Here is a 27,980-nt window from a genome sequence, read left to right as displayed (position 1 = left end):
GAAATATCAAATCGAAATAAAAAAAATTGTTATTCTGAAAGGTTTACGAGATCCTTCAGGTTTAATTCCTTTGGGAGCTGACACCATAATAGGGACATCCGTGCCATCAGTTTGGCCTGTTAGCACGACGCAGACTTCACTAGGACCTCCAACACTTTGGCAGTATCCTGGTGAGTAAATTAAAATTTAAACAGTTTTGATAATTATAATTATGAATTATGATTTAATTTAATAACAAATTAAGATTTATGTGTATAAAACATATCTATTATTTATTTATATTATTGCATAATTATAGCCCAGTTGCCCTTGGAGCCAGTGTTACCTATGCCTATGCCTCCTGTAGGTGTTCAACTAGTGAGGGATCCTTTGACTGGAAACTTCATATTACTACCTACACCTACTGCTTTAGGTATATAATGTATATATTTATTAAAATATTTATATTCGAAATTTTGGAAAAAAAAGTATACATACTTATTGTTAGAAGATGTTCTAAGTTATTATTCTAAATCGAGATATGTTTTTCTTGTTCCAACAGAACCGTTCCAGCAAACCGTCGTATGGCCGAATTATCTTCTACCCCCTCCTCTTCAACCGCTACAATTGTCCGAATATTTGAGTACTGGCAGTGCGACCACATTACATCAACATCATCACACGCAGACGCACAGTACCAGATTGGTAGCGTTGGCATCGGCTGATGCGTCAGGGTTGCCTAAGACTAGAACTACGCGCATGACTTCAGTGAAATTGGAAGAAACGTCTCCTGGTAAACAAGAGGCGGTTGTAACAGCGCATTTGGTTTATCATCAAGATGCTGGTACAGGTGATTGCATTATACTTGTTTTTATGATTAACGCTTTTTATTCTCAATTCGTTTAGACAGAACATTCAATTTTTTTTATTAAATCAAATTCATTATGTAATATATAATAGTTTAAATATATATATATATCCTAGGAACTTCCCCGGTCGCTTGCCTGACTCCACCCCCTGAAACAGTAGAACCTGATGTACAAGATGCATCGAATCAAACTGATGATGCACCGTTGCATAGTGACGAGGACACTCAGTCTGCTGAAAAAGGAACTATCTGCGAACCCGAAACGGTACCCGAACAGCAAATAGCTTCAACTATATCTGTGATAGAACCCCAACCTGTGATTTTAAATTTATCCAAATCCGAAAAGCGTGAACATGTTCCGACTGAAACAAAACCTGGAGTAGAGGAGTTGGTAACTTCAACTGAAACGATTGTACAACAATCAGAAGTTTCTTGTGAAATTGTTGCTAAAGAGGAAATCGTAGAGATGCTGACGCCTAAAGTTGAAGCCAAAGATGACCATAGACCAGTAATTTCCGCTGAAAAATGTGAACAAGTGGAGGTTCAAAATAAACCAGATTTAAGTGGTCTAGAATTACTTTCAAACAGCATTGAAGAGTTTGAAACTCGTGCGATACATGACACAGCTAGTCCCGGATGTAATAATCAACAAAATGTTGAAGATGAAAACTCAGAATTAGATGGCCTTGGACTTCTTTGCGCTCTCGCCGAAAAACGATTTAGAGAAGAAGTGGATGTTAAATCGCAATTAGAAGATAAGTCTTGCGAAATCAGATTTGATGAGTTAAAACGTGATGATATTAATAAGCAGTCTCATGAGAGCGACGAATGTCAGGCGGAACAACCATCTTTGCTCGTATATGAAGAAAAACTTGCCGAATTGAAACGTCAATATAAAGAAACCTTGAAACAAATGACGCGTCTAAAGCCAGCCGAATATCAAAAATATGATCTTTCAAACGAAAATACAGAAATCAAAAGTCTGGAATTGAGTCCTATGTCAACAGAAGTATTGAAGACGCCATCGCCTTGTCCATCGACATCATCGTCTAAAAAACGAAAAGTTGGAAGGCCGAAGAAATTATCATCGGGGCACGGCAGACGGGTTACGACAGAAACTATTTTTGCAAAAAAACCAAAGACCAAAGGTGGAATTGTTGGTTATCTTTTATCAGGCAAAAGCACAATGAGTAAAGGCGGAATCATATATACAAAATCAAATCCTCGTTCAGATGAAGAAGACAATCGCGAGCTAGCGATGATAAAAGTAGATTCTAAAGATAATGAGTCTTGTGTAAAAGTAGAGTGCCCTGAAGAAGATGAAATTATCAACGAAGAAGAAAGGCAAGAACAAAGACGCAAAGAAAGGCGCGAAAGAAAACATAAAAATAAAAGATCAAGAGAAAGGCGACGACAAATGAAGGCCGCGAAGAAAGCAGAGCCTCTCTTAAAATGTGCATTGACTGATGAGCATCTTGAAAAAGATGGATTAAGAGTTTTGTGTGCAATGGGTGGATTATTTTATGCGGGTAGACTGAGTGCTGTGCAAGCACCTGATGTATACGCAGTGACTTTAGATGGAGAAAGGGGTAATCGGCCGCACATATTGTCAAGAGAGGAAATAATGCGAGATGCGGTAATATATTAATATTTTTGATCATATTATATTGCATTCCTTGTGTATTAAAATTTCTTGTCAATTTGTAATCGTAATTTTAGTAATAATGATCATATATTTCAGTTTCTTGAGTTGTGTCCTTCGTCAGTGAATGAAGTTCCACCGGGTACCCGACTATGCGCTTATTGGAGTCAGCAGTATCGGTGTCTTTACCCGGGCACGTCCGCTTCGCCTGAAGGTACTCAACGCGATGCGGACCGATATATTTCCGTAGAATTCGATGATGGTGACAATGGTCGCATCGCACTAGAAGATATAAGACTACTTGAACACGATTATCCTATAGTTGGTGAGTTAGAATATTAATATCTAATAGAAATTCTTACATTTAGACTTATATATTAGTTATAAATTTTATAATTTTCTGTACATTAGAATATGATCCAAATCCTTTGCTATCTTTGGGAAAACGAAAGAGGCGCGCTAGCCGCTCAGATACGGTCGAGACGCAGATCAATAAAATAATAAAAGAAGAGGATGGTACCGAACTCGAGGATCTCGATAGCACATCATCTCCGACAAGCACATGTAAAGTACAAATGTCCGACGAAGAAGCCCGCAGGGAACGCAAGCGAATGAGAAAGTTAAAGAAACGACGCAGGGAGGAGGAAGGTGAATACCAAATTAACAACAATTTTAATTAATTCAGATTTTAATGTTCTTTATTAACTTCTCGAAGGAGAAGTTTATTTTTGAGAAAAAATTCGCTTTCCTAATTTTAAGTTGCAATTGAGACTAAATTTGGAAAAAAATTGTGTGTATCTGAGGTGATTTTTGACCTAGCGTTAACGTTTTCTCAGAAATGCCATTCGATGTAAGTCGATACAGACTAGCGTTTATCAGTTTTGTGCAACGATAGGCCGAACCGTTTCTTTGTAATTGGCAGTAAAATATATAATTTTTCGTCCACGTTTTAGCCCACAATTTTTAACCGATTTTAAAAATTTATAAATTGTTCGTAAGATATTGATTCGAAATTGCTTTTATTAGTTTTTGGTCCATATTGGTGGGACCATTCCTTTGTAATGAAATGTTCTAAAAATTTTTTTTTAACGATTTTTATGAAACTTTGTATTACGATAGCCTTTGTCTGAAATAACATACTAAAATATTATATGCCTTGGATAAAGTATATGTATACGTTCTGTATTGATTAGTGTGTAGCTACTGATTACAGTTGACATCTACACTTAAATAAAATACATTTGTAGAACAGGTAATCAATGAAATAAAATGAATCAAACTTAATTTAAAATAATTAAAATTAATTCAATTACTTGACTAACATCATTTGATAATCGCAGTGATTAATTTTTAGTAAAGGCGAAAATGTTATTTTCGAAATAAACAGTTGAATATTTTACCTAAATACAGGAATGCCCCGTTTAACGCGGGGAATACGTTCCATCAAAGTAGAGCGCAATGCGAAACAGCGCTAAACGAAGCTATCTTTACATGGAAATATTGTGGTTAGAGGAGGACGGCTAGGAAATTGGTTCGGTATTACATTTAAAGAGTATGTTATTTTTACTAAAAACAAAACCAAACATTTATTTAAAGCCCAAATTAATACCACATTATTATTTCTTGCAAAAATAAAGACAAAATATAAATAACAAAACGAACATTCTTGAAAAAACAAATAACATTCTAAGTCAGTCATATCTAGTTAGCCTTCCGCGTTTTCAGTGTTTTGCCATTTTGTGACAAAATCATCTAATATTGTTTCACTTTTTCTTTTGCTCTTAAAAGTTTGTTCTCTTAAAAGTTCATCATAAACAGATAGGGCATCTCTAACATCATGCCTTACTTTAGAGCTCCTGTTAAAATTCGAATCAATTTTCAATTACTTGATCCATTATTTCAGTTATGGTAGACAAACTCCTTTTTACAAACACCATCGAAAGTTCTTTTTGCTTTTCTGCTGAATGACTGCTGTCAACATTTTTGTTTTCTTCTTGTTCAGTTCATTCCTTGAGCTCACAATGAGAAAGACTGCACGCTTCTTGAATTATTTCTTCGACGTCTTCCTCATTCATCCCTTGAAAACCTGGGTTGAAATAAAAGAGCGATAAACGATACGGCATTAATCGGGGTGTTACTGTAATTGAATCTCAATTCTTATTGATTAAGTTCATTGGGCGCATTGGAAAGCTCACGCAACTTGCCTTAAGACAAAATGCTAGTTGCAACTAGTAATATTAAATCATTCCAGCTGGAGAAGATGAAGGCGAACGTAAACGTCGCAAAAAACATCGATGCCGTGACGAATCCTGCAAAAGGCGTCATCATAAGAAACATCGTAGACATAGGCACAGACATCGCTCTTCTTCACCACCATTAGCCAATCCATTGTCGATTCAGCAGAATCAGTCAGCTTCGGAAAGGACTGAAATCGTTCGTCGCAGCGCATTTGGAGATACATTTATGTCCTCTAGGAATGCTGATTCGACCAATGTAAATATTATAATAAATAATCTGGTTTTATTTTTAAAGTCACTTATGTTATTATGTAAATTGAGAGGAAAATGTTATATATTTATTTGTATTACAATGGCAAACTACTAAATATAGGTCATGAATATGCATTAATTGCGATTATTTTGATCTCAGAATCTTTAATTTTAAATAATTTCACAATATTCACTTGTACACATTTATCTTTTTATATAGATATGTCAACAAATTGCAAACTAAAATAGAAGTTAGAATGATAGGTAATATTAGGTTGTCAAATATCTCCCTTCCGCTTTTTTGCTCTTGGTTTATAATATAAAAAGGCGGAAGGGAGATATTTGAAAACCTTATATAATTAAAATGTTTAAATAGAATTAGTGAAATAGATAATATAAACATAGAGCTTGAATATGAACTTAGTAAGCAAAAGAAATTATTATTTATGATTCAATATAAAAGGATAATCGTCTACTTCATTGAATTTGTTATCAACATTTTTATAATTATTATTAAGATAATGTAACTATTTTATAGCATGAAGACAAAGCTGATTCCAAGGAAGACGAGTTGCTCATAGAAGCATGTGTTGAAGAAGAAAGCAATGAATCTTCGCAGTTGAATGATACAACAGAAGAAAGTGTCAAAAGTCCTATGGCTGCATTTCTTCCTGCAAGACAACTTTGGACTTGGCAAGGTGCTGGAAGGAAAGGGAGAAATAAGAAAATTTTTCACCGTGCTATACAGAGAGGTCATGAAGTTATTTCTGTAAGTAATAATTTGTAGTTTTTATTGAATTTAATATTTAGAAAATTAAAAAATATTAATTAAGACACAAATTTTTTTTGCTCCAGTTTAAGAAAAATTAGTTAGTCATATTGTAACCTTCAATTAATATGGCAATTAGTTCTTGTTAACTAATTTTCAATAGAAAATAAATTGATGATACACATGATAAAATGAAAACAATTATTACATCAACCAAATCAAATTTGTCAAATTTCAGGTGGGTGATTGTGCTGTATTTTTATCAACTGCTAGCCCAACTCGACCTTATATTGGACGCATTGAATGTTTATGGGAGACAACTAGCAAAAATAAAGTTAGGGTTCGATGGTTTTATCATCCCGAAGAAACGTATGAATGCCCAGCAGAGCAACTAAAATATCCTGTGAGTATTTTGTTTTTATTTATTCCTGTAAATATTATTTATGTATTTTGAATCTACGCCGCCAGCTTGTTACATTCAATAAATTATTGGTAAACTTTTTTTTTAAATAATTGATTTAAAAGTAATTACTTATGAATAGTATTATGACATATGGTTTTTTATTCATTTTAGGGCGCTCTATTTGAATCACCACATATTGATGAGAATGATGTGCAAACAATTTCTCACAAATGCGATGTGTTGGATGTAGTAAAATATATCAATCGTCTTGGAATGGATCCAAGTCGTTACTCAACCATATATGAAAACAATGATACATTCTATATTGCTGGTCATTATGAGCCAGCTTCTAAAGTACTCTCAATGCTTCCAGGTGTACCTTTATTAGATTTGTAAGTCATAAGATTTATTTACATACGCTCCACATGATTTGTGCGGCCAAATTTCAAATAAAAAATTAAAATCAAATGTATAAACTGAATCAATTAATATGTATTAAATTATATGAAAAAAATGTCCTTAAAAGTAAACTATTTTATTAGGTATAACCACAGAAGTAAATATACTATAAAAATACATAATATAAGTTTACGAATATGCTACATATATACACATGTATATATATATATATATATATATATATATATATATATATATATTATTTAATGATACTATATAATATAATTTTTTTGTTTGATATAGCTTTGTATGTTGTTAAATATTACAGCTGGTTAGCAGTATTACTTACTAACAGATTATTACTGCTGTGTCTGATACTTATCTTTATTACATCAATGAAATGGTAAAAAGTTATAATAAATTATTGCAGGTCTATAATTTTATATTTTTGTAGTTATTTTAATAACGAGATAGCTTGTATAAATGTAGTTTTCTATTTTTGATGAAAAGATGTTTTGCTCATGTAATTATTACTGTGTAATATAAGTAATATGTTAGTAATATAGTCCGGCATACAATTAAGCATCTAAATACAGAATATGAACTATTTTAATAAATATAAAGCAATCTATAATAGGAAGAGTTTTTATTGTTTGTAGTATTTGCAGTTATATCAAGCAAGATTAGGTAAAGTATCATGTGAATTACTTTTTTAGATAAATCTTTTACATTTTCTTTTTTTCTTACGTTTCTGAATTTAATTATTAATGCATTGAATAAATATTTTAAATTCTGTACATTTGCTGTTGATATAGCGGTTCCTTCGACACACGCTGATGCATCTATGGTTTTGACTATTTTATAAAGGCATCTAAACTTTATTAAGAACTGGACAAAAAAACAGTGGATAAAAATCAACAAGCAAGCAAGTTGAATCATGTGACAATCATGTTGAACAAGACAACATGCTCAGGAGTGCAAATTTATGACCAGACAATACTGATTGTGTCAAATAACTAGATGCAGATTGACATGGAACAATCAAATTTGCACAAAATTAAAACTTCTAAGAATTCGAACAGTTGAATTATCCTGTCTTTCTATTGTCAATTAACTCTTGATAATAAGCTATTAACTTACAAGGGGCTGTGCGAGCAAATCAAATATTGTGTTAGTGTGCAGTCTAAAATTTTGAGACAGACCACCAATGCTTCATGGTTTGTCAGCAATAGACCTTACATGACGATCTTAATACAGAATTTATATTCAGAGTAATAACTCTAACCAGTGTTCAACATTTTCTAAAACTAGTCACAAGAAGATTCAAAAATAGGTTTTCAAAAGATGACATGATGAGCAGAATCGTCGAAGTGGGTAGAAGATACAAAATGGAAATCAACATAGACAAGTCGAAAGTGATGAGAATCACAAAAAGAAATAGTTTCCTGAGGATAACGGTGGGAAATCGAGAATTGGAAGACGTGGATTACTTCAAATACCTGGGAAGCATACTGACCAGAGGCTGCACGAAAGAGATCAGGACAAGGATCGAAAGCGTCAAGGCGGCATTCACAAAGAAGAGGATGCTACTGTCGAGCAAACTGAGTCTTGACTTGCGGAAGAGACTAATAAAGTGCTACGTGATAGCTCTGTACGAATCGGAGACATGGACTCTAAGAAAGGCCGATAAGAACTACCTCGAGAGTTTTTAAATGTGGAAATGAGGCGAATGGAGAAGATAAAATGGACAGACAATATAACAAATAAAGAAATTGTGAGAAGAGTGGGCGAAGAAAAAACTCTGCTCAGCACAATTCTGAGAAGAAAAAGAAACTGGATAAGACTCTATTTTGCATAAAGAGTGCCTCCTGCACGACGTCGTCATGGGTAAAATAGAAGGAACAAAAGGAATGGAAAGAAGAAGAATGCAGACGATTGACGACTTACATGAGAAGAGAAAATACAGGGAACTGACAGCCGAAGCACAGGATCAAGAAGCATGGAAGCAGAAGTTCGGAAAGGAAAATATATGAAATAAAAAAATGGGGAGGGGGAATGGTGGTTAGGGGCAAGAGAATCATTTATTTGTGGTAGCTCTCACATCATGGACCTGCCTTCGGGCAGACTACCATTTATTATGTTATTATACTGACGGCTTTTAAAATAAATAAATAAATAAATAAAAAGCTAAATCGCTAATATAGAGTAACTCATTGCTGTTAAAAATAAAAATATTAAAAAATCTGTATATTTATACCCTACATATAACATAAATCATTATCAATAAGTATTTCATTTTTTTAAATGACAGGAGAAATTATTATGTTGATTCAAAATTTCTTCAGCTTTTAAAAACAGACTTTATGATGGCATAGAAATTTAAAAAATTATACTTTATTCGTATTTCTGTGAATACGTCCAAGGCAAAAATATTATTAATCTAACGGTTAAAAAAAAACTCTTTGATAATAATATACATATTATTATATTGCCTAGGATAATATATATCTTAAAATGATCTCAAACAAAATGGATACATTTTTATTATTTAGTGGTATTCAGTTTTTTTAGTGATATTTAGTGATTGTTTCAACAGAAACATAAACTCTTTAATAAGAACTTTTATAATAAATTATAAAAAACTATTAATAAAATTAAATATAAGATTGAGCGCGTGGGATATATAAATAAAATCATAAATTTATCAAATAGTAATTTGAATAACCCACCTTTTTGAAAGCACTCTGGATATGAGACAACTTCATAATGCTAAGTTGTTGTCAAATTTTATGAGCTGTCAAAATAGCATATTGTCGAGAAAGTTTATAATAATATTTATTTATTTATTTATATAAATTTATAGTTAAAAATAATATACGGGTAAATATAGTGCGAATAGAATGATAATAAAAATGTTCTTTATAAAAATCAACATAAAGTAAATATGACATCGAAATTAATGAAAATTGTCAATTGATATTTAAACCGATTATTAAATTCATATAAATATGGACTTAGCAAAATCATTATTTAATCATCGAGATCGACTTGGCTATATAGGCAAAGAAGATCACAAGGTTAGTTCTTTAATTATTTGTTCTATTTTTATATGCTCAATTTGGTATATTTAATAAACCATTAAATTTACAGAGAACGATACAAAATACTTCATTTGAATTTGATGAAAAAGAAGATGATCATACAGAAGAGCTGTGCTCGCCAGTGGTTGGGGGACCATTTTCAGCTCTTACACCAACTATGTGGCCTAAGGACTTATTGCTAGAAGAATCGGACAGTAATGTATGTGTTTTTTTCTTTTATTTACAGTTACATTTAGTGATAATTAAAACAAATTTAATATCTCACATATATACTGATTCATTAATATTTATTATTTTAGAGTACAGATATCACTGATAAAAATAACTATGATGAGTTTGGTTTTCAATATGATGAAAAGTATCATAAAAATGATATGGCAAATATATTTAAAGAAAAATTTATAGAAGATTCACAGCATAAGTAAGTTATTATGTTGTTAATTCATATTCTGTCAATTATGCAAATATTTGTTTACAATATTTCTGGTTGAACAGATTACAATGGATGGCTCATCTACAATTTTGTGATAAGTCTGAAACATGTGATTCAACATATAAGATTATAAAATCACCTGAGACACAAAATTTAGTTTATTCTGGGATACCTCATTCTCTAAGACCAACTGTTTGGATGCAAATATCAGGTGCTTATATGTAACTTTGGTGCATGCTTACAGATAAATGCACTCACACATTACTTGCTTATATGAATTTTATAACTATTAAAGCAAGAATATTTGTCAGTTATCATATAAATTATTACTATTATTTATTTAATATTGTACTTTTTTATTATATAATATAATAGTCATTATTTAACTTATTTATAATAGTGTAAGTATATTTCATGTTCTTTAAATATTAGTTATATTCAAATCATTTCTAGGTGCTGAAAAGAAAAAGAATGAAGAAGACTTGAGTTATCAAGAAATTATTCATGAATCTAGTGGTGACAATTTATCAGAAACTTTGTTGATTGAACGAGATTTGTTACGTGTTATGCCAGGAAATGCCTGCTTCATGCATTTAAACAGCCCCGGAGTTCCTAGGTTGCGAAGGCTGCTTAGATGTCTTGCCTGGTTATATCCCGAAGTTGGGTGGGTTTGAGTATTAAAAATTTTAATTAGAGTTTTTATTTTGTATAAAGATGTTATCAAAGCTATTGATCATTGCTTTATGAACAATGTTTTAAATAAGAATTTATCAACTCTAAATGTATTTAATATTAACAATGGATGCTCTATTTGCCATCAAACATAAATTTCCATGTTTTAATTTTGCATATTTTAATTTATAATTTAAAAAATGGTCATTATTTATTTTGAATTTTAATAGCCATAATTTACTCAATTGAAAAATATTATTATATTTATTTCCTTTTAGAGTACATGTTGAAATATAACTTTACGTATATAAGCATTGAAACATTTTTATTATAAAATATTCCATTTTAAAATTTAAACTAAATTAGAACAAATATATTTAGGTATTGCTCAGGTTTGGCAACAATTGCAGCATCACTTCTTTTGTTTTGTGAGGAAGAAGATGCATTTTGGCTAGTTTGCACTATTATAGAAAATATACTTCCTGCGTCTTACTATTCTAGTTCTCTCATAGGTAAATTTATTATTATTATTATTGTAATAAAATATTATAATTAATACTTTTGTTGAAGGGGTTCAAACTGACCAACGTGTGTTAATATCACTGTTCACTTTGATATTACCCGATTTGGACAATGCTCTTCGTAAGCATGATTTGGAACTACCACTAATTACCCAAAACTGGTATACTCATATTAGTGCACTTTTTTATATAAAAAGAAGTAGACTAAGAAATGATTAATATTTTAATAGGTTTCTAACATTGTTTGCTTCTGTGGTACATACAAGAGTATTATTGCGAATATGGGATTGCTTCTTTCTAGATGGATCTATTATTTTGTTTAAAATAACATTGGGTATGTTAAAAATCAATGAACAAAGTCTACAACAGTTACAAAATTCTGCAGAAATTTTTAATTCTTTATCAGACATTCCAAGCCAATTGCAGGACATTGAAAGTTTATTGAAGGTGATCATTTGAAAAATAAAACTCATATAAAATCAAAAAATTAATTATAAAATAATAAATTTATGACATGTTGATATTAGCATAATTTTAACAACGTTTTTTCATGTTTCAGGTATCTTTTGATATAACGAACTCATTAACAAATGCAGCTATAGAAGCACATAGGAGGCGGCACTTGGCTTACTTAGTAGCAGAACAGGGACTTGTATCTAATCCTAAATTGCACTTAACAAAGTAAGTCATATGATACTTGAGCTTCATTAGAATCTTGCAAATCTAATGATCCTTTAAATGTGATGCTTATCACTGAGATTATACTTTCATGTAGTACAGTTTTATATATTTCTCAAAAATTGAGTTTGTTGAAATGACAATATTTGCAATATTTATATATTAGAATATTTTTTTCATTTGACACCATAAAGTTAGGATGTAGTGAAAATAATAAGTATTTTATATATGATATATTATTAACTTCCAGCATTTAAACATAAGAAGAGTGTGACTTTAAATTAGATAGGAACTCTGAAATTTGCAATGAACGCTCACTAAATGTTAGTGATATATTCTATAACTTTTCTAAATAGCCAAATCAAAATCAAAAGCTTTGATAGTAAATACCTATTTATAATATTTGACTAACCAAATAATAATAATCAATTCAAGTTTATCGTCTCACTTGGTTAAATTCTTTTTAAAAATTTTTGTCTTATTGGGAAGAGATAGAGATTGATAAGACTGCGTGACGCAAAATTTTTTTCCTCAGATGTTATAATGCTAACAGCTCTAGTTCTTGAGATATGCCAATATGCTAGTTTTATGTCAAATTACAATAAAAAATACAACCCATTTTCATTTTGTGCCTTTAGAAGTCTTTCTATATGATTTTTGATGGACAAGGCCTGGCTGATTTTGCCATAAGCACCAAAAATTGTCAGCCATCATGTTAATGTCCCACCTTCCTTGATATCTCTCCTCCAAAGTCTAAAGTCCTGATGTCTTGGTGTTCAAATTCAAATCAATTACATCAAATATATCCGTTTTTAATTCCCCCCGTTTTCTCTTTTAACATTGGTTTCTACATATCATTATTGCGCAAATTCAAAACATTGACCCACAAGTGTAACAAAAACTATCTGGATTATGGACACAATGTCTTAAAGTCAAATCTATACCGAAAACAGCAGATAAAACTCTTAGTTATTCGTTAGACTGCGATAATCATAGCCGAAATGACTAATTGGGGTAGATCCCTAAAACTCAAAAACTAGAGCTGTTACGGAATAACGGAATGTATATTTGAAATCAGCGTGCGATTCTTAGTTCGAGAAAAAATATAAAAATGCCATTTTTGTCAAGCAGTGTTATCTATGTGTTAGGATTGTAGTCTGAGGTCCATGTTCAAAATTCGGTTACATTGTATTAGGTTTTATTTATCTAATATCAGAATATATTTATTAACCATAATTTACACACAGAAATAATTAACATAACATAATTAAATTATTTCTTATTTTTAGTTTTGCTATGAAAATATTTATTTACCTTTCTTTTACAGAAGACAAGTGAAAAGATCAAGATCAATGATTCAAGCATTATTATTTGGTGATGATACATCTGATGATATAAAATCAAAAAACATAAAGCAAACTGAAATTTTGGTAGACCTCAGAGAAGCCATTATGCAGGTCATTCAATTTATTAGGACTAATGTGACATAGTATGAAATTAAAATTTTATAATAAATTATTTTACAGGTGGCTCGCCATTTTATGGCAGTAGAACCAAAATTATGTTCAAACCTTGTTCTTGTGGCGGATTATAGAATGGAAAGTCATTCAATGGATCATGAGAATTACATTAATGTATCAAGGAATCGTAAACGTAGGGCAAAAGCATTACTAGGTAAGCATTTAAGAAAACTCGTTGCAAGAAGCATTTTGCCTTGAGGGGTTAGGGATACTTGGAATTTTTGAGAAATCGATTTTTATTTTTTTGCTTTTTCATTAAGTGTAATATCTTGAAAATATTCTCTGAAAATTTCAAGTTGACGATTACCAGCGCGCTGACGCAAGTGGAGAGCTCGATACTGATACTCAAGATTATTCTCCCTCACCTTCTGATGTTTTAAAAGCTTTTAAACCGATTTACGACGATCTCAGCAATGATAATTTACTTTCAAGATGTGTAGGAATCCATAATCAGAAAAAATTAAAAGCTTCAACCAACTAGTGTAAATAATATGCCTAGAAACCGTGAATACTAGTTCTACTATTGTACAAATTGCTGAATGAATATACATAATCATTATTATTGGTAATGGATGCCCTAGGACCTAATTGTAGGTATAATTCCCATTGGTATGCTGAAAAATTGGATGCTGCACGTGTGAAAGTGGCAGATCAGCGCGTCAACGAGAACACTCTGTAGGCCAGAATGCTTTGTAGGCAACAGCAAATGGAAATTTTGGAAACTTGAACAATGACTGATGAACTATTATATGGCCCAGAAATAGATGACTCGGTTTAAGTAATTCAATAATTCGAATTTCTGTACGTAAATTGAATGTGAAACTTCAAACGCGTTTTTCTCAAAACTATGTTTTTTGAAGCGGTGACCACTGTAACTCAAAAACCGCTTAGTAAATTTTAATGAAATTTATACAGCTTTTAGAATACATAATAAACTCGGGCCTGATCGAAGGATTTTTATTTTTTCAAAAATTTCAATTGTTTAAGACCAATTAACTGTTGACTTTTTACCCAAAAATCTAGATTTTTTTTTCTGATGCTGCCATTTTGTTAATTTCTGCAAAAAAAAAAAGAAAACCTTCGATCAGGTCCAGGATTATCTATTTATAAAACTATTTTTTTTTTATTTTTATTTGATTGATTTTAGATGAATCTCTAAGGAGTTATGATGGTCACCGCCAGGACCGTTTTTTGAAACAGGGTCAACAAAAACAGCTATAACTTTGAGAATATGTAATTTTTTTTTCTGAAATTTTTGTTACTTCAAGTCAAAACATTGTATAATAATACCGTATTAATATTTTTGTATAAAAACATTGTTAAATAACAAACAAAAAATACTAAAAATTCTCATTTTTTCGTGCTTCCAAGTACCCCTAACCCCTTAAAGCAAATTTGAGTATCCTACGAAATATCACAGAACGCGCATATGCTTTAACAAAGATTCTGATTAGAATATTGTAGGTCTGTAATATTTTAGTATGTGATTTCAAACTACGATATCTATTGTCATACAGTGTTTCATCAAAATCGTAAAAAAAAAAAATCTTTTTAAACATATATTTACAAAGAAACGGTCCGGCCGATCTTTACCAAAAACTAATCAACGCGATTCCCAATCCAATATCTTTTGGACAGTTTTTGAATTTTTAAAATCGGTTCAAAATAGTTAGCTAAAACGTGGACGAAAAAATTTACACTTTTTTGCTAATTATAAAGAAATTGCTTGGCCGATCGTCGCACAAAAATAATCAACGCAATTCTTTATCGAGTTATATCATAAATTTTTTAAATCATTTCAGCCGTTATTGAGAAAACATCGACTAAATAACGGCTCACATACGCACACACATCACACACATACTTTTCCCAATTTGATCTTATTCAGAATGGCCTAAAACGTCGAGAGTACATAAAATTAGCAAATCATATTTTCTGGCACAAAACTATAGCAAATTATCGAAATTGATTTATTTTTATTCATAAAATATAAAAATATATTACTTATCTTTTAAGAATAGTTAGTTAGCTTTGACAGAATGGCATATCAGGGGATAGGAGACATTACAATTTGTTTTATCAAATGCAAGCGTTTAGATGCTATTTTCAATAAAAAAATACCTTTAAAATATTACTACTGTAATCAAATTCAATTTAACATTGTATTTTTTTACAGATTTTGAAAGGCACGATGACGATGAATTAGGTTTTCGTAAGAATGACATCATTACAGTGTTAAGTCAAAAAGATGAGCACTGTTGGGTTGGGGAGCTTAATGGATTGCGAGGTACATGCTGAACTTGTTGAGTGTGAAGAACATTTTAAAAAAAAAGAGTAATGCATATTTTTTTAATTGTAAATTTTTGGTTGTTTTCAGGTTGGTTTCCAGCAAAGTTTGTTCAATTGCTTGATGAGCGAAGTAAGCAATATACAAGTGCTGGGGATGACAGCGTTTGGGAAACTGTTACAGATCTTGTGAGAGGTTTCTTAGGACCAGCTTTTAAACGTGTTCTAGAACATGGAATGCGGAGACCAAATTTTTTAGGTAAAAAATAATAATGAGTAGTTTAGAATCAGAATATTAAAATGGGATTTTCAATGTATTGAAATGTTCTCAAAAAAATTTCTTTATTTTACCTGAATAGACTTTGAGCAATAAGTATTGGAAAGTTACATATGAATTTATAATAATATAATTTTCATTTATTTATATTTTATTATATATTTATAAATTTTTGTGATGTGAAGCAAATGTTCTTAAACTTTAGTGAAAAATATGTCTTGTTACACTTATACACAGGGGGACCATGTCATCCTTGGTTGTTTATTGAAGAGGCGGCCTCACGTGAAGTAGAACGTGATTTTGACTCTGTGTATAGTCGACTGGTACTTTGCAAGACGTACCGTTTGGATGAAGATGGAAAGGTTCTAACTCCAGAAGAACTATTGTACAGATGTGTTCAGGCTATCAATTTAACACATGATTCTGCTCATGCCCAAATGGATGTCAAATTGCGTTCACTTGTTTGCCTGGGTCTTAATGAACAAGCACTACATTTATGGCTGGAAGTTCTTTGTTCTTCCACTCAAGTTGTTTCGAAATGGTACAGTCCATGGTCATTTATGTGTTCACCAGGTTGGGTACAGGTGAAATGCGAGCTTAGGATATTATCACAGTTTGCATTTAATCTTAATCCAGATTGGGAATTGCCAGTAAAGAAAGACATACAAACACAACCACTAAAAGATGGTGTTAGAGATATGCTTGTCAAACATCATCTTTTTTCATGGGACCTTTGATAAACATATGAGAAAGAATTATGCAAAAAATCAAAATTTAATAAATATATAACAAAATATAAATATTTTTGATTTTTGCTTTTCCTCGCTATTATACTACATTATTAGATATTATATAAACTTGCATTATATCTTGTTACGTCAGTTTTTCTCCTATCATACACTTTCTTAATGCAATTGTTTCTCTCATGTGCCACATTTTTTTATAATCATCCAATCTTTTTATTTGTAGTTTTCCATTCCGTGCATTTTTTGGTTTATTTTTTGCGTTTAATTATCAATATTTTTATGTAGAACGTCAAATCAAATCTAGTGTTATGATTTTTGCCCTGCAGCAGATTTTTTTTTGAGTAGTTAAAACAATAAAAATCTCTAGGACTTTTAAACGAAGATTTATTATATATAGTTTACGCTTCATAAAATCAGAATATATGAATGTATGAAAAATAATATATTATGATTGAGCGTTTTGAATCAGTCCAATATTTCTCAATCTTTCTTCATGTATCTTCATCTCTCTATGATACTCTTCACCTAGGATAGTCATTATTGACATCTTAGTGGTGTGTCTTTAATAATAGACTATGTTATTTGAGGGTGTGAAAATGGCATTAAACTACATTGCAATGAATATAAAATGTAGATTTGTCACAAAATTAAAAAAAATATAAGAATTTTATAAAACAATATTTTGTTCGATATTATTAAATGTCATTGCTTTAAGCTCATGAAAAACAAATTGTAATTTTCTGCTTTTGTTTTTTAAATGTAATATTTTCATAATGTATGTCTTGAAATTATTTTTATATTTAATAATTAGTTTGTGTTTATGTAATTGTTACCCCGTAATACCAAAAAGAAATTTAAGCGGCGATTTGGATAAAGAAATCAATGATATTTCTTTCAAACGGCGACATAGTGAAGATGGCTTGATAAATAGAAGTGACCAAAATGCTGATGCTGGTATAATAAATGCCATTGTTGACGACGCCGAAATTATTGCACCGGACCCGGATTCTGATATAACTACACAGAAACCCAAAGGTTACGAACTTACATTGTCAACAATTGTAAACATTGGCGTGAAAAAGGTAAATAATCATACAATTTGTAATTCTAACCAAGAGGAAGATGACGAACTTGTTACTGAATCGTCACGCAACCCTGAACAGACTAATAATCATTTTGATTATAGTGCTAATGAGAAATTTTCTATGAGTAACGAAAATGATAATAGTAATGTACGCCGCGATAATACGCAAAGTATTTCCATCCACAGATATGAGGACCTTGAGGGAAAAAATCAATTGAACAAAAATGTAATATTCAAAACAGAAGATGATATTCGTAGTGAATATTCCACCGTCTCTGCATATCCCTCTATCTCTGGAATTGATCTGTATTCGAAGATCAATGGCTTGAAGAAATCTAACACTGATAAAAAGCCAGAATTTTCAGATATCTCTTTGGGTGAAAAACAAAATTTAAGCGATAATTTGGATAAGAAACTCGAAGATATTTCAAATAACCGCGATAACAAATCGCGGCATCGTGAAGATGGCGTGTTTAATAAAGGTGACCAAAACGCTGATAGTGGCATCGTTGACGACGCCGAAATTATTGCACCGGACCCGGATTCTGATTTAACTATACAGAGACCCAAAGGTTACGAACTTTCATTGTCAACAATTGTGAACGTTGGCGTTAAAAAGGTCAATAATCATACAATCTGTAATTCTAACCAAGAGGAAGATGACGATTTTGTTACTGAATCGTCACGCAATCCTGAACAGATTAAAAATCATTTTGATTATAGTGATAATGAGAAATTTTTTATAAGTAACGAAAATGATAATAGTAATGTACGCCGCGATAATACGCGCGTTATTTCCACCCACAAATATAAGGATCTTGAGGGAAAAAATCAATTGAACGAAAATGAAATGCACAATACGGAAGATGATATTCGTAGTGACGATATCACGGTCTCTGCATATCCCTCTATCTCTGAAATTGACTTGTATTCGAAGATCAATGGCTTGAAGAAATCTAACTTTGATAAAAAGCATGAATTTTCAGATATCTCTTTGGGTGATAACAAATCGCGGCATCGTGAAGATGGCGTGTTTAATAAAAGTGACCAAAACGCTGATGGTGATATAATAAATGGCATCGTTGACGACGCCGAAATTATTGCACCGGACCCGAATTCTGATTTAACTATACAGAGACCCAAAGGTTACGAACTTTCATTGTCAACAATTGTGAACGTTGGCGTTAAAAAGGTCAATAATCATACAATCTGTAATTCTAACCAAGAGGAAGATGACGATTTTGTTACTGAATCGTCACGCAATCCTGAACAGATTAAAAATAATTTTGATTATAGTGATAATGAGAATTTTCTATAAGTAACGAAAATGATAATAGTAATGTACGCCGCGATAATACGCACGGTATTACCACCCACAAATATAAGGATCTTGAGGGAAAAAATCAATTGAACGAAATGAAATGCACAATACGGAAGATGATATTCGCAGTGAATATATCACGGTCTCTGCATATCCCTCTATCTCTGAAATTGACTTGTATTCGAAGATCAATAGCTTGAAGAAATCTAACTTTGATAAAAAGCATGAATTTTCAGATATCTCTTTGGGTGATAACAAATCGCGGCATCGTGAAGATGGCGTGTTTAATAAAAGTGACCAAAACGCTGATGGTGATATAATAAATGGCATCGTTGACGACGCAGAAATTATTGCACCGGACCCGGATTCTGATATAACTATACAGAGACCCAAAGGTTACGAACTTTCATTGTCAACAATTGTAAACGTTGCCGTGAAAAAGGTAAATAATCATACAATCTGTATTCTAACCAAGAGGAAGACGACGAATTAGTTCTTGAATCATCACGCAACCCTGAACAGATTAATAATCATTTGGGTTATAGTGATAATGAAAATTTTCTCTAAGTAACCATGAAAATGATAATAGTAATGTACGTTGCGATAATACGCAGGGTATTTCCACCAAAGATATAAGGATCTTGAGGAAAAAAATCAATTGAACGGAAATGAAATGCACAATACGGAAGATGATATTCGTAGTGAATATATCACGGTCTCTGCATATCCCTCTATCTCTGAAATTGACTTGTATTCGAAGATCAATGGCTTGAAAAAACTAACTTTGATAAAAAGCCTGAATTTTCAGATATCTCTTTGAGTGAAAAACAAAATTTATACGATAATTTGGATAAGAAACACGAAGATATTCCAAATAATCGCGATAACAAATTGCGGCATCGTGCAGATGGCGTATTTAATAAAAGTCACAAAAACGCTGATGGTGGGTATAATAAATAGAATCGTCGACGACGCCGAAATTATCACAACGTACCCGGATTCTGATATAAGTACACAGAAACCCAAAGGTTACGAACTTACATTATCAACAATTGTAAACGTTGGCGTTAAAAAGGTAAATAATCATACAATCTGTAATTCTAACCAAGAGGAAGATGACGAATTTGTTACTGAATCGTCACGCAATCCTGAACAGATTAATTATCATTTTGATTATAATGACAATAAGAATTTTCTATAAATACCCATGAAAATGATAATAGTCATATACGTCGCGATAATACGCGGCGTACTTCCTTCCACAGATATAAGGAACTCGAGAAAAAAAATCAATTGAACAAAAATAAAATATATAATACAGAAGATGATATTCGTAGTAAATATCCCACGGTCTCTGCATATCCCTCTATCTCTGATCATACACCAGAATTTGTATATATCACTTTGGGTGACGAAACTGTTGATTTCTCAAGATTTTACACCGATATTGATGATAGTATAGGTACAACATCAAATAACTTTATAAATCAAGATAATGTACAAGATAAACAACTCTTAGATAGTGAAAATATATCACATTATAATACCAAGCAACTAAATGAGTATGAAAAAGCTTTGACACAAACATGTAGTACCAGCCGCCACGAGGAAAACCAACCTAAAATGGAAAAACTGTTCCCAAGTAAAGAAAACGAAAACGAAATGTTAAATATTATTAATTTCAAACCAAATATTACAAGCACGACATCTCCTGAAGATAATACTATGAATGCTTTACGGCAAAAGCCAGTTACTATGTCGTACTTCAAGATATGAATCTATCAGAAAATAAAAGTTATCCAAAGGCCAGTAAGATTTCTTTTCAAAATGACGATAATTGCCAAAAGCCTGCTTTTGAATCAGTTACAAATTTTCCGTACTTACGTAAACAGACTGAAATCGAAATTAACGACGAAAATTTTATAACGTCTTCAAAATGGAACCCATTTCATTCGAATAAAGAGTTAACATATGATATAAATAAGGGTTTAACAACTGATTATTTTGATCAAGTAGTAAATAGTATCACAACACCGGAAGACTTTCCTAATAATAAAGTTAAAAGTATTTTTTATCAGAAATCGAAAAATAATGAGGAATTACAAGAAAATAACGAACAAAGATCTAAATCTGTACTTTCTACTGAAAGCCAAATAACATCGAGTGTAGATAAATCTATGTTGGATTTTGAAAGCTCGTCTAATGTTCATGGGCTAGAAAATAATGATAACATGAATAACAGTACTATTGTAACAGATATTGTATCAAAAAATTTAGAAAATGTTAAGCGACAACATAGGCGTAGCGAACATGCAAATAACTTGAAGAATGTGATAAAACAATATCAAAAGATGACACAAGTTGAGAGACAAGATCAGAATAGCATTGAATTTACAACACTTCCATTGTCTGATATGGCTGTTACTACTAAAAAGTCATTTACTAATAAAGACGAAGTTGTAGAAACTGAATTATATAATGATTTTAAAAAGCCTAGAGGATTACATGACTTTATCGATGATGATGAGTCTCGGTATGAAATATCAACTCATAGTCAAATATTAGAAAAACATAAAAGCAATGATGATGAAGAGCCATCATTAGTTCGGTATTATGAAAAATGGCATAATTTTTTGCACAAAATGAATGAGAGCGCTAGAAATAATTTCAAACTCGAAGAACTAAGAGTTATGTACGAAAATATGCATCAAAAAGATCTTAATGATGACGTACACGAACTCCTACAGAATTTAGAAATGCAACGAAAACTTGATAAGCAGCACGGTGTAACAAATTATTCACAAGATTCGACAGTTACACACCAAACACCGGATTCGACCCCCAAACTTGAAAATTCTCTCATAGAAATGACGAGTGAAGAACTTAAACGAGAGCAAAATAAAAATAATGAGGATGATTTAGATAACATCATTTAGGCCCATCCAGATCAGCTCGTACTACCAAATTGAATACGGAATTTAATAGTCGCGAAAAGAAATATGATTTTGAAAGCTCGTCTAATGTTCATGGGCCAAAAATTGAGCACAACACGAATAACAGTCCCGTTGATCCTATGCTTGCAGATATTGTTGCAAAAAATTTAGAATATGTTAAGCGACAAGATTGGCATAGTGGAAATGCAAATAATCTGAGAAATATAAAAGAGCAATATCAAAAGATGAGACAAGTTGACATACAAGATACGGATATAATTGAATTATCAACAATTTCATTGTCTGAGGCGACTGTTGCTACTAGAGGGCTTTTCACTAGTACAGACAAAAACTTAGAAATTGAATTAAATAATTATTCTGAAAAGCCTAGAACATTATATAACTTCATTAATGATAAATCTCTTCATGAATTCTCAACTCAAAATAAAATATTAGAAAAACATGAAAGCAATGACGAAGTGCTCTCAGTTCCGTTTTCTGAAAAATGGGCTAATTTTTTGCACAAAATGAATGAGAGCACTAAAAATAATATCAAACTCGAAGAACTAAGAGTTATTTACGAAAATATGCAACACAAAGATCTTAATGATGACGTACACGAACTCTTACAGAATTTGGAAATGCAACGAAAACTTGATAAGCAGCACGGTGTAACAAATTCACAAGATTCGACAGTTACACACCAAACACCGGATTCGACCCCCAAACTTGAAAATTCTCTCATAGAAATGACGAGTGAAGAACTTAAACGAGAGCAAAATAAAAATAATGAGGATGTTTTAGATAACATCATTTTAGGCCCATCCAGATCAGCTCGTACTACCAAATTGAATACGGAATTTAATAGTCGCGAAAAAGAAAAAGTACATGTAGGTCTATTTAAACATACAGTTTTCTATAGAGGTTTCGAAGCGAATTCGAATAAAATGCTGTGGTTTTTGAAACATATAGATAAGCATCTGTACAATGGAAATTATAAAAGCAGTGTTTCCCAAAAAATAGTAAAAGAGTTAATTGAGAATATCCAAATACTCAAGAAACAAATACAAAATGAGTGTTATATATATAATGTAGGCGAAAGAAAGTCAAGTGGTCATTACGTAAATGACGTTATAGAGAAATTAAATGGTTCAATAAAGATTAATGCATATGAAGATCATAATCTAACCCTCAGTAATATACATATTCCAGATGATCGAGAATTGAGCATAAATAAAACAACCAAACCACTTGTCTCACTTTATAAAAATTCGTCAAAAAGCAATCCGAATCCTATAAACTATGACGATGCAACTGTTATAATGTTGCCAGTAAGAGGTCGTTTTAAATCTATGTGTTTCAATAATGATCCAGTGCCCTATTTTGGCGATAAAAAGAAGAAAATAAAGAACCAAAAATTAAATGGCGACTCTAATTTGAGTCCAACTACTGATATTACTACATGTTCTGACACCACTTTTAAAGAGTCGGAACCTAAGCAAATTTAATTGACCAAATAAATTCAGATGATACTCAATCGAAAATTAATAATTGCAGCGAATTCAGTAACACCAATGCACCCATTGATGCTACTACGGATTCTGACACCACATCTGAAGAGTATGAACATCTAGACTTTGAACTTATTAAAATATCACATCGAGATGAAAATAAACACGTAGAAAACATCAATAAAAATTTGGGGGATTCAGATGAAATACATATAAAAGATACAGAAGCTGGCTGTAAAATTCAGGCTACCCAAGATTATAGCATAATGAAAAACGATACTGAAAATCGAGCTTCTAAAAAGAAAAAAAATGGCGCTGTTGAAATCTTTACGAATGAAAGTGAAGTAAATCATGATTCTCGAAAGAGATGATAAAATACAAATTAAAACCCCTCAGGAACAAATTGATGTTAACGATATGTCTTTTAAAATCAACCAAAATAAAGATGACCAAAATTCCAAAACAATGGAGGTAGATACTGAAAATCAAACAAATGAAAAGGAAAAAAATGGCGCTGTTAAAATTTGTACGAGTGAAAAGGAACTAAATCATGATTCTCAAAAAGATAATGAAATACAAATTAAAACACCACAGGAACAAATTGATGTTAACGATATGCCTTTTAAAATAAACCAGAATAAAGATGATCAAGATTCTAAAACAATGGAGGTAGATACTGAAAATCAAACAAATGAACAGGAAAAAAATGGCGCTGTTAAAATTTGTACGAGTGAAAAGGAAGTAAATCATGATTTTCAAAAGATAATGAAATACAAATTAAAACACTACAGGAACAAATTGATGTCAACGATATGCCTTTTAAAATAAACCAAAATAAAGATGACCAAGATTCTAAAACAATGGAAATTGATACTGAAAATCAAACAAATGAAAAGGAAAAAAATGGCGCTGTTAAAATTTGTATGAGTGAAAAGAAAGTAAATCATGATTCTCAAAAAGGTGATGAAATACAAATTAAAACCCCACAGGAACAAATTGATGTTAACGACATGTCTTTTAAAATAAACCAAAATGAAGATGACCAAGATTCTAAAACAATGGAAGTAGATACTGAAAATCAAACAAATGAAAAGGAAAAAAATGGCGTTGTTAAAATTTGTACGAGTGAAAATGAAGTAAATCATGATTCTCAAAAAGATGCTAACTTAGATAAAACTCCTATATTGGGTATACTAATTAAAACCCAAGAGAAACAAATTGATGTAAACGATATACCTTTTAAAATCAACCAAAATCAAGATGACCAAGATTCTAAAACAATGAAAGTAGATACTGAAAATCAAACAAATGAAAAGGAAAAAAATGGCGCTGTTAAAATTTGTACGAGTGAAAAGGAACTAAATCATGATTCTCAAAAAGATAATGAAATACAAATTAAAACACCACAGGAACAAATTGATGTTAGCGAAATGCCTTTTAAAATAAACCAAAATAAAGATGACCAAGATTCTAAAACAATGGAGGTAGATACTGAAAATCAAACAAATGAACAGGAAAAAAATGGCGCTGTTAAAATTTGTACGAGTGAAAAGGAAGTAAATCATGATTTTCAAAAAGATAATGAAATACAAATTAAAACACTACAGGAACAAATTGATGTCAACGATATGCCTTTTAAAATAAACCAAAATAAAGATGACCAAGATTCTAAAACAATGGAAATTGATACTGAAAATCAAACAAATGAAAAGGAAAAAAATGGCGCTGTTAAAATTTGTATGAGTGAAAAGAAAGTAAATCATGATTCTCAAAAAGGTGATGAAATACAAATTAAAACCCCACAGGAACAAATTGATGTTAACGACATGTCTTTTGAAATAAACCAAAATGAAGATGACCAAGATTCTAAAACAATGGAAGTAGATACTGAAAATCAAACAAATGAAAAGGAAAAAAATGGCGTTGTTAAAATTTGTACGAGTGAAAATGAAGTAAAGCATGATTCTCAAAAAGATGCTAACTTAGATAAAACTCCTATATTGGGTATACTAATTAAAACCCAACAGAAACAAATTGATGTAAACGATATACCTTTTAAAATCAACCAAAATCAAGATGACCAAGATTCTAAAACAATGGAAGTAGATACTGAAAATCAAACAAATGAAAAGGAAAAAAATGGCGCTGTTGAAATTTGTACGAGTGAAAAGAAAGTAAATCATGATTCTCAAAAAGATAATGAAATACAAATTAAAACACCACAGGAACAAATTGATGTTAACGATATGCCTTTTAAAATAAACAAAATAAAGATGACCAAGATTCTAAAACAATGGAAGCAGATACTGAAAATCAAACAAATGAACAGGAAAAAATGGCGCTGTTAAAATTTGTACGAGTGAAAATGAAGTAAATCATGATTCTCGAAAAGATGCTAACTTAGATAAAACTCCTATAATGGGTATACTAATTAAAACCCAACAGAAACAAATTGATGTAAACGATATACCTATTAAAATCAATCAAAATCAGGATGACCAGGATTCTAAAACAATGGAAGTAGATACTGAAAATCAAACAAATGAAAAGGAAAAAAATAGCGCTGTTAAAATTTGTACGAGTGAAAAGGAAATAAATCATGATTTTCAAAAAGATAATGAAATACAAATTAAAACACCACAGGAACAAATTGATGTAAGCGATATACCTTTTAAAATAAACCAAAATAAAGATGACCAAGATTCTAAACAATGGAAATAGATACTGAAAATCAAACAAATGAAAAGGAAAAAAATGGCGCTGTTAAAATTTGTACGAGTGAAAAGGAAGTAAATCATGATTCTCAAAAAGGTGATGAAACACAAATTAAAACCCCACAGGAACAAATTGATGTCAACAACAATGAAAATGAAGTAAATCATGATTCTCGAAAAGATGCTAACTTAGATAAAACTCCTATAATGGGTATACTAATTAAAACCCATCAGAAACAAATTCATGTAAATGATATACCTTTTAAAATCAACCAGAATAAGGATGACCAAGATTCTAAAACAATCGAAACAGATACTGAAAATCAAACAAATGAAAAGGAAAAAAATAGCGCTGTTAAAATTTGTACGAGTAAAAATGAAGTAAATCATGATTCTCGAAATGATGCTAACTTAGATAAAGGTCTGATAATGGGTATACTAATTAAAACCCAACAGAAACAAATTGATGTAAACGATATACCTTTTAAAATCAACCAAAATCAGGATGACCAAGATTCTAAATCAATGGAAGCAGATACTGAAAATCAAACAAATGAACAGGAAAAAAATGGCGCTGTTAAAATTTGTACGAGTGAGAAGGAAGTCAATCATGATTCTCAAAAAGATAATGAAATACAAATTAAAACACCACAGGAACAAATTGATGTTAACGATATGCCTTTTAAAATAAACCAAAATAAGATGACCAAGATTCTAAAACAATGGAAGCAGATACTGAAAATCAAACAAATGAAAAGAAAAAAAATGGCGCTGTTAAAATTTGTACGAGTGAAAATGAAGTAAATCATTATTCTCGAAAAGATGCTAACTTAGATAAAACTCCTATAATGGGTATACTAATTAAAACCCACAGAAACAAATTGATGTAAACGAAATGCCTTTAAAATCTACCAAAATAAGATGACCAAGATTCTAAAACATTGGAAGTAGATATTGAAAATCAAACAAATGAAAAGGAACAAAATGGCGCATATAAATTTGTACGAGTGAAAATGAAGTAATCATGTTACTCGAAAAGATGCTAACTTAGATAAAACTCCATAATAAGGGTATACTAATTAAAACCCACAGAAACAAATTTGATGTAAACGATATACCTTTTAAAATCAACCAAATAAAGATGACCAAGATTCTAAAATAATGGAAGTAGATACTAAAATCGAACAAATGAAAAGGAAAAAAATGACGCTGTAAAATTTGTACGATGAAAATGAAGTAAATCATGATTTTCAAAAAGATAATGAAATACAAACTAAAACACCACAGGAACAAATTGATGTTAACGATATGATGCTTTTTAAAAATAAACCAAAATAAAGATGACCAAGATTCTAAAACAATGGAAGTAGAAACTGAAAATCAAACAAATGAAAAGGAAAAAATGTGGCGCTGTTAAAATTTGACGAGTGAAAATGAAGTAAATCATGATTCTCCAAAAGATGCTAACTTAGATAAAACTCCTATAATGGGTATACTAATTAAACCCAAAGAAACAAATGATGTAACGATATACCTTTTAAATCTATCAAAAGTAAACATGTCCAAGATTCTAAATATGGAAGTAGATATTGAAAATCAAACAGAAGAAAAGAACAAAATTGTGCATCTAGAAC

The 27,980-nt window shown here is 31.1% G+C and overlaps 6 protein-coding genes across 7 annotated transcripts in view; all 6 read left to right on the top strand.

The window, feature by feature from the left end:
- Positions 1-178, top strand: part of LOC113374819 — a 226,363-nt gene extending 226,185 nt beyond the window's left edge. The window contains exon 7 of the mRNA XM_026614784.1: positions 42-178. Within this exon, the coding sequence (XP_026470569.1) occupies positions 42-178 (137 nt within the window). The remainder of the gene's footprint in view (positions 1-41) is intronic.
- Positions 64-6,696, top strand: LOC113376646 (protein winged eye-like). The gene is made up of 10 exons (XM_026616642.1): positions 64-170; positions 299-412; positions 542-829; positions 964-2,483; positions 2,589-2,814; positions 2,901-3,137; positions 4,741-4,982; positions 5,517-5,747; positions 5,986-6,150; positions 6,322-6,696. The coding sequence occupies exons 2-10, from the start codon at positions 328-330 to the stop codon at positions 6,544-6,546; spliced, it is 3,219 nt and encodes a 1,072-aa protein (XP_026472427.1). The 5' UTR covers positions 64-170; positions 299-327; the 3' UTR covers positions 6,547-6,696.
- Positions 6,697-9,446: 2,750 nt separating this feature from the next.
- LOC113376706 (small G protein signaling modulator 3-like) lies at positions 9,447-16,780 on the top strand. 2 transcript variants are annotated; one of them, XM_026616724.1, is made up of 15 exons: positions 9,447-9,626; positions 9,700-9,849; positions 9,950-10,071; positions 10,146-10,294; positions 10,537-10,747; positions 11,137-11,267; positions 11,326-11,437; positions 11,507-11,610; positions 11,683-11,723; positions 11,836-11,957; positions 13,282-13,411; positions 13,481-13,628; positions 15,651-15,761; positions 15,852-16,019; positions 16,275-16,780. In XM_026616724.1, exons 1-15 carry the CDS (start codon positions 9,558-9,560, stop codon positions 16,772-16,774), a joined length of 2,268 nt encoding a protein of 755 aa, XP_026472509.1. In that variant the 5' UTR covers positions 9,447-9,557; the 3' UTR covers positions 16,775-16,780. The 2 variants fall into 2 exon arrangements, with proteins under 2 accessions (XP_026472509.1, XP_026472508.1); XM_026616723.1 differs by having other exon boundaries at positions 11,507-11,723.
- A 4,180-nt stretch (positions 16,781-20,960) lies between these two features.
- LOC113374818 (myb-like protein X) lies at positions 20,961-25,980 on the top strand. Its single transcript, XM_026614783.1, has 5 exons — positions 20,961-22,062; positions 22,125-23,607; positions 23,679-23,976; positions 24,029-24,373; positions 24,424-25,980. Exons 1-5 carry the CDS (start codon positions 20,961-20,963, stop codon positions 25,978-25,980), a joined length of 4,785 nt encoding a protein of 1,594 aa, XP_026470568.1.
- Positions 25,981-26,343: 363 nt separating this feature from the next.
- Positions 26,344-27,150, top strand: LOC113374817 (putative uncharacterized protein DDB_G0289963). The gene has a single exon (XM_026614782.1). The coding sequence runs from the start codon at positions 26,344-26,346 to the stop codon at positions 27,148-27,150; it is 807 nt and encodes a 268-aa protein (XP_026470567.1).
- A 44-nt stretch (positions 27,151-27,194) lies between these two features.
- LOC113374816 (protein winged eye-like) overlaps positions 27,195-27,980 on the top strand; it is a 24,557-nt gene continuing 23,771 nt past the window's right edge. The window contains 1 exon segment of the mRNA XM_026614781.1: positions 27,195-27,198. Within this exon segment, the coding sequence (XP_026470566.1) occupies positions 27,195-27,198 (4 nt within the window).

The sequence above is a fragment of the Ctenocephalides felis genome, unplaced genomic scaffold (genome assembly GCF_003426905.1).
Source record: "Ctenocephalides felis isolate EL2017-DRISC unplaced genomic scaffold, ASM342690v1 CF-g0.4_SCAFFOLD_01886, whole genome shotgun sequence".
NCBI lineage: Eukaryota > Metazoa > Arthropoda > Insecta > Siphonaptera > Pulicidae > Ctenocephalides > Ctenocephalides felis.
The sequence above is the reverse complement of the archived record's forward strand: the minus strand, read 5'-3'. Positions and strand labels throughout refer to the sequence as shown.